This window comes from Mytilus galloprovincialis, chromosome 11, assembly GCF_965363235.1.
Source record: "Mytilus galloprovincialis chromosome 11, xbMytGall1.hap1.1, whole genome shotgun sequence".
Classification (NCBI taxonomy): domain Eukaryota; kingdom Metazoa; phylum Mollusca; class Bivalvia; order Mytilida; family Mytilidae; genus Mytilus; species Mytilus galloprovincialis.
The window spans coordinates 51,342,907-51,355,446 of NC_134848.1; the positions used below are offsets into that span (position 1 = coordinate 51,342,907).

General features: G+C 34.5%; 1 protein-coding gene across 2 annotated transcripts in view; it reads right to left on the minus strand.

Annotated features, from left to right (window-relative positions):
- Nucleotides 1–954: 954 nt before the first annotated feature.
- Nucleotides 955–12,540, minus strand: part of LOC143052350 (uncharacterized) — a 62,749-nt gene continuing 51,163 nt past the window's right edge. The window contains exons 1-8 of one of the 2 annotated variants that reach the window (XM_076225355.1): nt 9,168–9,316; nt 8,036–8,191; nt 7,211–7,474; nt 6,796–6,891; nt 5,132–5,248; nt 3,777–4,874; nt 2,876–2,965; nt 955–1,099 (exon numbers count right to left, since the gene is read on the minus strand). In XM_076225355.1, the coding sequence (XP_076081470.1) occupies nt 981–1,099; nt 2,876–2,965; nt 3,777–4,874; nt 5,132–5,248; nt 6,796–6,891; nt 7,211–7,474; nt 8,036–8,191; nt 9,168–9,213 (1,986 nt within the window). In that variant the 5' untranslated portion in view covers nt 9,214–9,316 and the 3' untranslated portion in view covers nt 955–980. Of the gene's footprint in view, nt 1,100–2,875; nt 2,966–3,776; nt 4,875–5,131; nt 5,249–6,795; nt 6,892–7,210; nt 7,475–8,035; nt 8,192–9,167; nt 9,317–12,540 lie in introns of those variants that run through there. The other variant, XM_076225356.1, reaches the window with a different exon arrangement.

A 12,540-nucleotide genomic window follows, 5' to 3' on the forward strand; every position in this document is an offset into this window, starting at 1 on the left:
TCACAAATGATCACAAATAATACAAGATTGTCTTGAAATTTAGATTCTGGGTACTGACATTGTTTATCATCTTTTTTTATTTGCCTTTTTTAATATTACTTTTACTGTTAAGTCTGGTTTGTGTATATTCCGTCATTATGTTAGTGATCTATGATAATTCTCGTATTCTTGTCTTTCATTTTTGCTAATGTGCTTTGTCTATATGTCTTTGTATGTTTCTTTGGTACATATATGACGTAGCTCTGTACTTATACACCCCTTCATTGTGTTATTGTACTATGGCAAATAATACTAAATATGTGTATTCTTGTCTTTAATTTTTGCTTATATGCTTCGTTTATATGCCATTTTGTACCTTTGTTACATATATTTGTCTTGTTTTTATAGAGATTAAGATTATAACACAATGTTGACTGCTGTACCCCTATTTTTGTCATTTTTACTAATTATGTCTGTTTGTATTGTTCACACTTTGTTGTCAATATAATGGAATTTGATGTGACTCTCATCCAAGATGGCCGCCAGCGGCGGACTTAGTTTAATACAAGAAATCTATAAGGACAATACATACAAATGGATACTTTTAGAGAATAACTGAATGGATTGAAATCAAACATGGTACAAATGTTTCTTTTGAGGTGCTGACCAAGTGCTGTTACTTTGTAGCTAAACCTCTTGGGAATTAAAAAAAAAGCATATGCAAGTATCACATGGCGGTGTAATTTACCGTGTGCATTTTCCTGAGAACAGAAAAAATGAAGATATTTTCAGGGTCCGCAAAAGTAAATTATATTACTGTACTATTTGCAGATGTTGTATAATTAGTTGTGTGGAAAACCAAACAATGAGCAACACGAGTTCCATTACAAACTGCATGGGGGATCTTTGCTCCAGAAGGGAAGCAGATCCTGCTCCCCACATGGCATCCTCATCGCAATAAAAATTATCTTTGGGAATAAAATTTTATTTTCAATCATATTTTAACTAGCACATTCACATCGATCGCATCCATTTGCATCTTTCTTATAATGTCCACCACAGGGTAATATACAAAACATATTAGGACATGTCGGTCCGGTAGCTCTAGGAGGTGGTGTAACTGAAAAATAGTATACAAAACATATTAGAACATGTTGGCCCTGTAGCCCTCTGAGCTGGTGTCGCTGATATGTACAACACTTATTAGGACATGTCGACCCTGTAGCTCTAGGAGGTGGTGTTGCACAAACAAACAAAACATATAGGACATGTTGATCCTGTAGCTCTAGGAGGTGGTGTTGCACAAACATACAAAACATATAGGACATGTTGGTCCTATAGCTCTAGGAGGTGGTGTTACTAAAAAATAGTATACAAAACATATTAGGGCATGTCGGCCCTGTAGCTTCCGGAGCTGTTGCTGAAATAAACAGATCATATTAGGACGTGTTGGTCGTGTAGCTATGGGAACTAACGAACTGAGTCATCTTTGCTAGCTTAGGGTTACGATCCACTCCCCTCCTCTCCACTAGCCAAGGGTTACAATCCACTTGCGAGGAGGGGAGTGGATCGTAACCCTTGGCTAGCGAATATATATGGATGAGTGAATAAGTGTGATTCGTTCTGTATACACCTCATTGCAGTCATGTGACGCCTTTATATATGAATTGATTACAAATGATATGTTTTTCGATTTTAAATGATTTCCAGCACTTCCGACCAAAATATGGATAAAATGGATGACGAATGACTCCCTCGGGCAAAGTTGACCTAAGGGAGCTACCATTTGATTTTTATGGGGGGTTAGGATGCAAAATTTTGTCCTGCATTTTTTTTACCTGTAATCTCTGTCCTGCCTTTTTATTTTTCACTCTGTTCGGTCCTGCCTTTTTGTTTTTTTTAGTTTATCCTGACTTTTTTTACCTAAATTGTCGTCCTGACTTTTTTTTGTAAGTGTCTCATCCTGCCTTTTTTTTTTACTCAAAACTCCTGTCCTGCCTATTTTTTTCAAATTTCATCCTAGCCCCCCATAAAAATCAAATGGTAGCTCCCTAAGATGGAATTGATCATTATTTTAGGTCTCTTTTGGTCATAGGGCTTCTCATTTGTTTCAGTACTTGTATACATCCTTAGCTTTTATACATTTGGTTTAGAGCAAGAAAAGAGATTTAGACGCAATAAATGTAGATTTTTTTTTCAATTTTATTTTTAAAGTTATAACTAAGATTCGGCAGCATTAACATTTCGCAAAGGAAGTGACGTGGAAACCCAATTTAATATGACCAGGTTCAACAGTTTGACGTGTTCCCAAATGTAAACTTTTTTATTTTCGAATGCAAGACTTTGTTTATAGCTTATAAAGGCTAAGTAACTTTTTCACCGGAATGGATAAATTAAAATATCATATAACAAGACATACTTGCACTATCATTTTCTATGTTCAGTGGATCGTGAAATTGAGAACAAAAATCTAATTCGGCATAACACTTAGAAAAATTATATATTAGGGAACATGTGTACTAAGTTTCAAGTTGATTCAACTTCAATTTCATCATTAGAATACCTTGACCAAAAACTTTAACCAACATTTTTAACCTGAAGCGGGACAGACTGACGAACGGGAACACTGAACAAACACTTACTATCCCGAAATGGATATAAAATTAAAACATATGGTATGATTGCCAATGAGATGACCAAATGACAAAGACATTAACAGCTATGAGTCACCGCATGGTAATAAAGTGTATATGTCAAACTTGAAATATATTAATATGACAGCTTTTGGAAACTTTATTTCGTTTGATTGGCTTACCATTTTCAAGACATTTGTTTCAGATGTGAAGAATGTACCAGATAATACACCTTTCAACTTTAACCTATGAGAATGACTTACCAGAACAAGTAGAATAATCACAAACCAAACAGAAATTAAAATCATATGTACTACACTCGTTAGGACAATCAGCTGGGTATGGTGGACAGCCTAAAATAAAAGTAAAAAGTCTTGGATATGGTCTTGATTATTAGTCAATGTTCGACAAAACATTTGATTTTGAAATACTTATTATTTCCTTCCATTGAAATATGATAAACTTAGCTGTAACTGGCCGAACTTTTTGCTCTTCAAATTCTAACATTATTTTGGCCTTTTTTAAAATTTTAATTCGAGCGTCGCTGATATATGTTTCGTAGACGAAACGGACGTTTGGAGTACACAATTTTAATCCATCAGTGGCGGATCCAGACTTTTCCAAAGTGGGGGCCTGCTGACAGACCTAAGGGGGGGGGGGGGCTCCAGTCATGCTTCAATGATTCCCTATATAATCAATTTTTCCCAACCGCCCCAGCCCCCCCCCCCTTGGATCCACCTATGTCATGTATATAAGGGGATTTTTTTATATCATGAATATAGCAGTTCTTCCTTTTGAATAAGTGTCACTGGTGAGTTTTTTTTTTATATAGCCTGGTGTTAAAAAGAGTCTTTGCAAGATTAGTGTTTTAGCATAAAACCAATATATACAAGTTAGAAGTGACCAAAATCTTGTGTTGTTAATAGTAGTACAGTACTGTGGACTCATTATTATTCGTTGGACACCAATTTTAGTGGATTTTGTGGGTACAGGTGAACCACGAAATTAATTGTTCAACGAATGACAAATTTCTAAAAAATTGTATAATGACGTCGACAAAATCACGAAATTAGATGTCCAAGAACATGCAAGTTTTCCTTCATTCACGAAAATTGGTATCAACGATGATAAATGAATCCACAGTATTTCATACTGTAATCTTACCACCTAGAGCTGTTGTAGTTGTCACTATTGTAGTTGGTGTTGTTGTTGTAATAGTAGTTGCAGTCATTGAACTTGTTGTTGCATTTTCTATTGTTGTTTCGACACTTAATGGTGTAGTGGATGTAACATTTTGTGTAGTGATTGTAGTAGTAGACGAAGGTAAGGATGCCCCTTTTGTTATTGGCTTAATACTGGTGACTTTCTTTTGCATAATTGTAGTTTTCTTTTGAGTCGGTACTACAGTACTAGGAGTTGATACTATAATCTTTGCTGTTGTAATCTGTGTGGTTGTAGTTGGAGCTTGTGTGATTGTAGTTGGTGCTTTCGTCGTAGTAGTTGGAGCCTTTGTTGTAGTAGTTACTTGTGTTGTAGTAGTTGGAGCTTGTGTTGTAGTAGTTAGAGCTTGTGTTGTTGTAGTCGGAGCTTGTGTTGTAGTAGTTGAAGCTTTTGTTGTAGTAGTTGGAGCTTGTGTTGTAGTAGTTGGTGCTTTTGTCGTAGTAGTTGGAGCCTTTGTTGTAGTAGTTTGAGCCTTTGTTGTAGTGGTTAGAGCTTGTGTTGTAGTAGTTGGAGCTTGTGTTGTAGTAGTCTGAGCTTGTGTTGTAGTAGTTGGAGCTTGTGTTGTTGTAGTCGGAGCTTGTGTTGTAGTAGTTGAAGCTTCTGTTGAAGTAGTTGGAGCTTGTGTTGTAGTAGTCAGAGCTTGCGTTGTAGTAGTTGGAGCTCGTGTTGTAGTAGTTGGAGCTTGTGTTGTAGTAGTCGGAGCTTGTGTTGTAGTAGTTGAAGCTTGTACTGTAGTAGTCAGAGCTTGTGTTGTTGTAGTTGGAACTTGTGTTGTAGTAGTTGGAGCTTGTGTTGTAGTAGTTGGAATCTGTGAGGTAGTAGTTGGAGCTCTTGTTGTCGTAGTAGTTGGAATCTGTGAGGTAGTAGTTGGAACTCTTGTTGTAGTAGTTGAAATCTTTGAGGTAGTAGTTGGAATCTGTGAGGTAGTAGTTGGAGCTTTTGTTGTAGTTGTTGGAATCTGTGAGGTAGTAGTTGGAGATTTTGTTGTAGTAGTTGGAGCCTTTGTCGTAGTAGTTGGAGCCTGTGTGGATGGGACCTTAGCTACAAAAAAAGAAGAGATGAAAACTTAGATGTAGTGCTTAAGATGTTGTTTTACCTTTGACACGAAGGAAGTTAAAACAAATGCGTTTTTAATTTTACTATACAGCAAATACAGTGTATTAGAATAATCAGCAATTATGATGAAAATGATAAATTATAGATGCCGTGCGACCAAAACACTCAAACTGAAATCATCAAGCATTTTTGAAAGCACAAAAGACTATACACAAACAACTAGTATTTTACTTGATGTTTACCTTTATTACAGTCACATGTTAGACAGCCACTGGTTGGATCCACACACATATTATTTGGACACTTCGACATATCAAGCTTGGGACAGTTAGTTCCACCTTGACCAGTTCCTGTATAAGCTTTTAATTAAAACAGAAACATCGTTAGCCTTTAAGTAACAAAACCCATACTATTAATTGGATATGCATTATAGAATGAGCAATAAAGAATTCGCAAACATATAAAGAACTAATTTCTGCAAATCTTTGATAGGAAATGAAAGACCTCGTTTAAATATTTTCAAAAATTCATTTATAGAAACAGAATCCATCACTTTAAGCATAACTCGTGTTTAACAATATTTCGTCACTACTCCAATCTCAACAGTTAAATTTTAGTTATTTAAAAACCTCGACAAGTCTCGCGCTTTAAATATCAAACTATCTCAAGTTGAGAAATATCGTAACACACTTTATGCAGTCGTAGAATCTATATCATTTTAACTATTATAGACAAGACAATTAAGGACTTCACCATTCAGTGAATATCATGCTATATTAAGTCACACTGTCACATAAAAAGTCGAGAGATGAAAATACGCATCTACAGTGGTTTCCCTTTCTATTATCATGATAATAGAGGCAACTGAGAGCGTGTCATATGGTATGCCAAGTCGGGAATATGACAGTTGTTATCCTTTCATTAAATGTGTTTAATGAGCTTTTCATTGTGCCATTTGATTTGGCGTATGACATTTGCGCCGATTTTTAAAATTGTAATTCTTTCATTTGCGCCGATTTCATTTTTGCATTTGCGCCGATTTGATATTTGTTCCTAATTGTATTTTCAGTTTAACACAGGTGAGTAAATGCTTCTACATGTACTATACCTCGGAAGGTATATCGGTAAAATTTGGTTATAAACTTTGTTTACTTATGTTTAAGTTACGTATGTTAAAATGCGAACTCTAGAAATGCCCACATCAATACGTAAGCCAGAGAAAGAACAGATGGACTTCGTTATTGACAATAACGACAAATATATATACAAGAGACGTTATCACAAAAAAGAAATGTATTACATGTGTTGCCCATAAGTACTCGGCAAGAACAGATTTATGATTTTAATGTATTCCGTTTTTATGGATTTTAATGTTGTAAATAGATTTTTACATCGTGATTTTAGTATTAAAAGAGTGTATTTATCTTGGGTTTTTACTTCTTGATTTTTAAGGTGTCTGAACATAGTGCATTTAAATTGACTTAACCTGCTCGACATCCTACTTCCACCTCCTCGTGGTGAGCAGAGGACAACAGTCATATAAATATCATGATTTACAATTCATATCATTTATACAACTGGCTAACGGAAAAGGTCAATAATGATAAATGAAAAATAACATTCACCTATAATTTACCTGTAAAAAAAATCGGCGCAAATAAAAAGAAAAATCGGCGCAAATGAAAGAAAAAATCGGCGCAAATGCAAAACGCCGATTTGATTATGACCTTTCTGTTTTGATTTTCATCAGAGTTCGATAAAACTTCGTGCTAACAAGTTTAAAATGTGTCAAAGCGACAACAACTCGACCATAGAGTTTGTTTTGTTTAGTGTGTGGTTGAGGTTTTTTTGCATTGACGTAAGTCCAACGTTTCGTTGAAGACAAAACAATTTCAACTAAACTTACGAGCGTTTTGACCATTTCCGTTCGGATTGCACACAGGACATCCCTGGGAATCAATTTTTATTCCGGTCATACAGTTGACAGGAGCTGGATTACATACTGTTGAAGCAAAATACAGATTGAATTCATTAATACGTATTGGTGGACATTCGTATTACTATATTTTTTACTCCTCTTATTATTATCAAAATATTGAGGTATTTTTCAAATTATATTGTTGAAAAGTCTGTTAGTAACAATGTGTAACTCTATGGTAAATAACATTTTTACAAATATTAATACAAGTATCGCTGTTATTTGTCTTTAATTAGTGCATTTTTAATACTTTTAATTCAATATTACAGCCATGTACTAGTATTCTGAATAATATCATTGACAATTAGTATTTAATGTCATGACCAATAAAATAAAAACATACGTTCCCCTGAAGAAGATGGTTGAGGCACACTGGTTTTGGAACCTGATGTTTTTGGTGTGACTGCTTGCTGCGTAGCACTTGGTGACTGTGTTCCAGGCTGTTGTGTAGCACTTTGGGACTGTGTACCTGGCTGTTGTGTAGCTATTGGTGACTGTGTTCCTGATGGTTGTTGGGGACCAGTCTGAGGAATTTTATTCTGATTTAGATATTCCATATTTCCAACGAAACCACCAGGGACGAAACTATTCGGTTGCATCTGTCCACCTGAAATATTATTATGGTTTGCATTTTGTTCTGATCAATTTAAGACTTAAATATAAGTTTCTATCTTATTATTACTTACATTTCAAAAGGACAGAATTATCCACAGTGTTCGAAATTTACGCCTGACAGCTTCTTTGAATCTTTACATAATAAAGCTGAATGGTTTCGATTGGACTTTATCGGTAAATGAATGAATACTATAAATATCAAAACTACCAGTTACTTAATTGAGCCTGGCATTATGTGCATTTGATTTTGCTTGATGTATATGAATTCAGTATTACAGCCGATTTTATTGAAAGTGTAGGGAAAGGTGAAATCCTTTGTTTGCTTGCTTGTTAGCTGAACCATGAAGTCATTATAAGGTAAGGTATACTAACCTTATTTTGAAGTAGTCTAGTCTTACAGACAAATGAATTGGTTATCTGTCGGATTAGTCTATTCTTAAAGAAGGATAGATTACCTTACCTAATAATGACTTCACGGTTCAGCTAACAAGCAAGCTACCCAAAGATTCTACCTTTCCCGACACACTCAATGAAATCGGCTGTAATTAAATACCTGACTGTTGTGACGCACTTGGAGACTGTGTTCTAGATTGCTGTGTCCCGGATGATTGTTGAGATCCAGACTGAGGAATTAGATTATGATTTAGATATTCCATATTTCCAACGAAACCACCTGGATGGAAACTGCCGAAACTATTCGTTTGTGCACCTGAAATACTGTTTTTGATTAGATTGATACAAACAATCTTGCACTCTTATCAATAGTTCAGAACCTCGGTGCATTTAATTCACACCTAACAACTTATTTTTGTTATTTAAATTGGTCATCATTTTTAATTTAAAATTCATCAGAAAATAAGTAAATTATCAAATCACTATTGAATATATATAAAGACAAGAACATTTTCTACAATCGCGTCCATCCTAGCAGAAGAGGTTTAATAACAACCCTTGAATAAAAACGAAGGGTAACAACTATCATTTTAAAGTGCATTCAGTTTTGTTTTTATCCAAAATAAAATGGAGATATGGGGTGTATGCCAATTTAATATGTTATTATGAAATACACAATAAAAATTCCCTGAATTCGTATTAAATATTTGTCACTGGACATTAAGCAAGAACACATAATTATTCACCTTGAACTTTTCTTTATACCTCATTCATGTTTGTAGGGTCATCTCTATTTCTACCGTGACGATCTATTTCTCAGTGTTGTCGTGAATATGAACGAAAATCTTATTAGAACAATCTATCATAGTTTCCTCCCGATATATATGACTGTGTAATACCTTACAAGTTAACTTATAACTATATATGCTAGTATACAATTTCCCTACGTGATTTGCTTTCCTCCCGAAATAAACAACTTCAAGTTATAAATTGACATAAATCATAAAAGAGCAAAGGGTTCATTCATCCTGTATTCCTTTATGTCTAGGCCATATGAAGCTTGACAATGTTATAAAAAAGAAACAGCAAAAGAAAAAGGGGAAATGATATAAAACTTACATTACGATATATGCAGATATCACAACTTCATACAAAAATAGGATAGGATACGAGAGACCTATGGCGTCAAGGAAAACACCTAAAAGTCAAGCCAATTTTTTCCGAAAGTTAACCTGTTTGACCCTTTTCTCTAATAAAATAAAAATATTTTTTTTTATAAAAATTATACTCACCGACAACAGTGATACAATATAAAACGAAACATCGAAAAACCAACATATTTAGTGAGACGATTGCTGTTTATCCTATTATATTAGAATAAGGTCGATCTCAGTTCCATCTACACAGAAAGACGAAAAGTTATTTCAGGTCAACAACAGGTGAAATGAATTTGAAATTGATAAGATACAGGTCTAAAGTCAACGTATCTGTAAATATACTCCTACATTGCTGCGTACACATTTTAAGGGATTGATATCTGAAAGTTGACATGATATTCCGGAGCTTGCGTAGAGGTCAAATATTCGAGATTTTACAAGGAATGATTGATATTTTTTGGAATATTTGTATCCCCCACGAACACGGCTACGTTTCACTACTTTGCAAATCTTTGAACAACCCTACTTTTCATCGATTTAAACATGTGACGATTTATTAAAGGCATAATTTGTTGATCCTCTTATTCATAATTGAATTATCAACATTACCTATAAATCATTTAAGGAAATGCAAAAGTCAAGGTGCCAATCACGGAGCAGGATCTGATTACCCATCCAGAGCTTCATATATTTCAGTATAGTGTATGGTTATCAGCCTTGATTTTTCTGTATTACGCTTGGTTTATTGTTTATTTTATTTGATAGGCTGTTTGTTGTGTGTGCGACTTCATTTTAAGGTTGATATATCATACTTTTCTGTAACTGCTTAATAAATAACACAATATTATTGTTATTTCCTTTAGGTATTACACATACATAAATAAGATGCCAGAGGCGGATTTAGGGTGGGGGTGGGGGGGGGGGGCAGGGGGCCCGGCCCTCCCCCTTTTTGGGAAAAAATTTGGTTGCTTATATAGGGAATCCCTGAAGCGTGACTGGAGCGGGCCCCCTCTTAGGTCAGTCAGTGGGCTCCCACTTATGAAAATTTCTGGATCCGCCACTGGATGCAACTGTTCTACAAAGTTTCCTTGTCGCCTTTCATTCCTTTCCAAAGGTAACAAACATTTGACTCGTCAAACTCCGTGTTATTGTATTAATGATAATTAAACTAGTTTACTATATTACTTTTTGAGAAAAAAAAACCCCACATAATTTCGAGAAAATAACAACTTTTTACATAAGTTGAAAAATAAACAAATGATTTAAAAACGACCCTTTGCGTAAAAGAGGCCCCTCATGGGGGGGGGGGGTCCTAGTAATCACATAATCAAAAACCCCATGAGGGCCCTCGTAAAAGATCGATAGACTTTTTTTCTTATCCACGTTCTTGAATACATTGTAAAACCAATTCCCAATAAAAAATATTTATTGTCCTCTTTTTTACATAGAACATACGTACGTAGCATATAATTGTTTCATTCATATATCTAGGTTTAAATTCAGTATATATCTGTTCCTTGGTTTACGCATGATTGATTAATACAAAACACTGTATTGATATATTGAAATAGTTATTAATAAATATCGAGCTTTAAATACTTCAATCAATACAAGAAAGACAACTCTAGAAGAATATATGATGCAACTAGTAGAAACGACATATACACATGATCAGGAGATTGTGCAATATTTGTAAATAGCTAGATATATAATGTTACATTAAGATATTGTACGTATTTTGTTGGAACTTCTGATGTTATTCAGGTAAATATAACTAAAAATTCGCACACTAAGTTTGTCTATTATTTACTTAACTACATAATTGTATGGCATGACTATATGGCATGACTACTATTATTAACTATGTATTTAACATGTTTAAAGCTTAACACTGGGTGAACTTCATTTTTGTTTAGATGTAGAAATGAATAAATGAACTAAAAGAAAAAAATACACAAGTCTTTGAATATCCCTGGGATCATTTTGTTTGTTTGTTTCAGGTTTGTTTGAGAGGTAGGGTTGAGATAGATGTATGTAATTGTGACAGTTAAATTAACACGTAAAGCAGTTCAGCTTGATTATCTAGTTATAATTTTTATTTCCATGATCATTTGCTTTTTTTTTTACAATTTGCATGCAGGTAAGATTAAAGGCAGGGGCGAATTCAGTCATAATTTTTTAAAGGGGTTTCCAAACAAAGAATAAAAAGGGGGAGGCCGTGCCAACCATATATAATATGTCCCCATTCAAATGTATTGATCGTAAAAGGGGGTTCCAACCCCCGGAACCCTCCACTGGATCTGCCACTCACTAGAATGGTATTTATTTCGGTTTTTTTTTAAGACAAGGTTCTCATTTATTCTAGGGAATCCTTCTACTATCTCGCTAGTGTCTGTCTGAATACATTGGCATTCGTCACAACTCGGCCGATTCCGTACCTCATCTACGGAGAGTAGCGGAGTCATCCGAGGATTGCCGATTGAATACATTGGGGTTCGAGTATTATGTCGACACCAAATGAATTAAAGTCATATCATAATATCATGGTATGACTTTGATGTCGTTAAATGGTTTAATTACTTCTAGTTGACCAATCCTTTGAAAATATTAGAACTATCTCTTTCATATATAAATGAAATCCTCGTAAACAATTACAGTGGATTTCAGTGAGCATGTAGCTGTATATTGGGCGGTAAAGCCATTTTATTCACTTTTCGTTAACGTATGCGAATTTTGTTTATTACAGCGGATTTCAATGAGTATGTAGCTAAAGATAATATCTTTGGTTAGATTGCTTGCTAGCTGAACTGTGAAGTCATTGTTAGGTAAGGTAAACTACCCTCCTTTAAGAATAGCTGACTAGTCCGATCGACAGATTACCAATGTATCTGTATGTAGGACTAGGCTACTTCTAAAGGAGGGTAGTATACCTTACCGGACAATGACTTCACGGTTTAGGTAACAAGCAAGCTAACCAAAGATATTACATTTAGCTACATACTCACTGAAATCTGCTGTAATGAGCGAAATTCGCATATGTTAACGAAAAAAGAATAAAATGGCTTTACCGCCCAATACATGTAATTTGGCAAACTATTAAAAAATTAATGTGAAAAAAAAAAGAAATAGAGTTCCAATGTTCTCCGCGGTTCATATATTTTATACATCTGAGGTTCAAGGGCTACAACTTTGTGTTCTTTAAAACAAATCAATATATATATTAATTAGAGAAATGAAGTCTTCAAAATCAATGTAGTACATGTATCTGTTATTATTGATTTTTCCAAGGAGCTTACAGTATTTAACTGTTTAATATATTTGATCAGCACTTAATTCGAATTCAATATATCAATACAGTGGTTTGTATTAATTTTTCGAAAGTGTCAAAGAAACTGCTGATATAACCAAAGTATAAGTTTTATAAAAACAAATCTGGTAATAATCGTGCATCAATGAGAGCGCTAACGGTGCTATTTCCTAAATAACTAATGTTTCCTATGGGCATAAC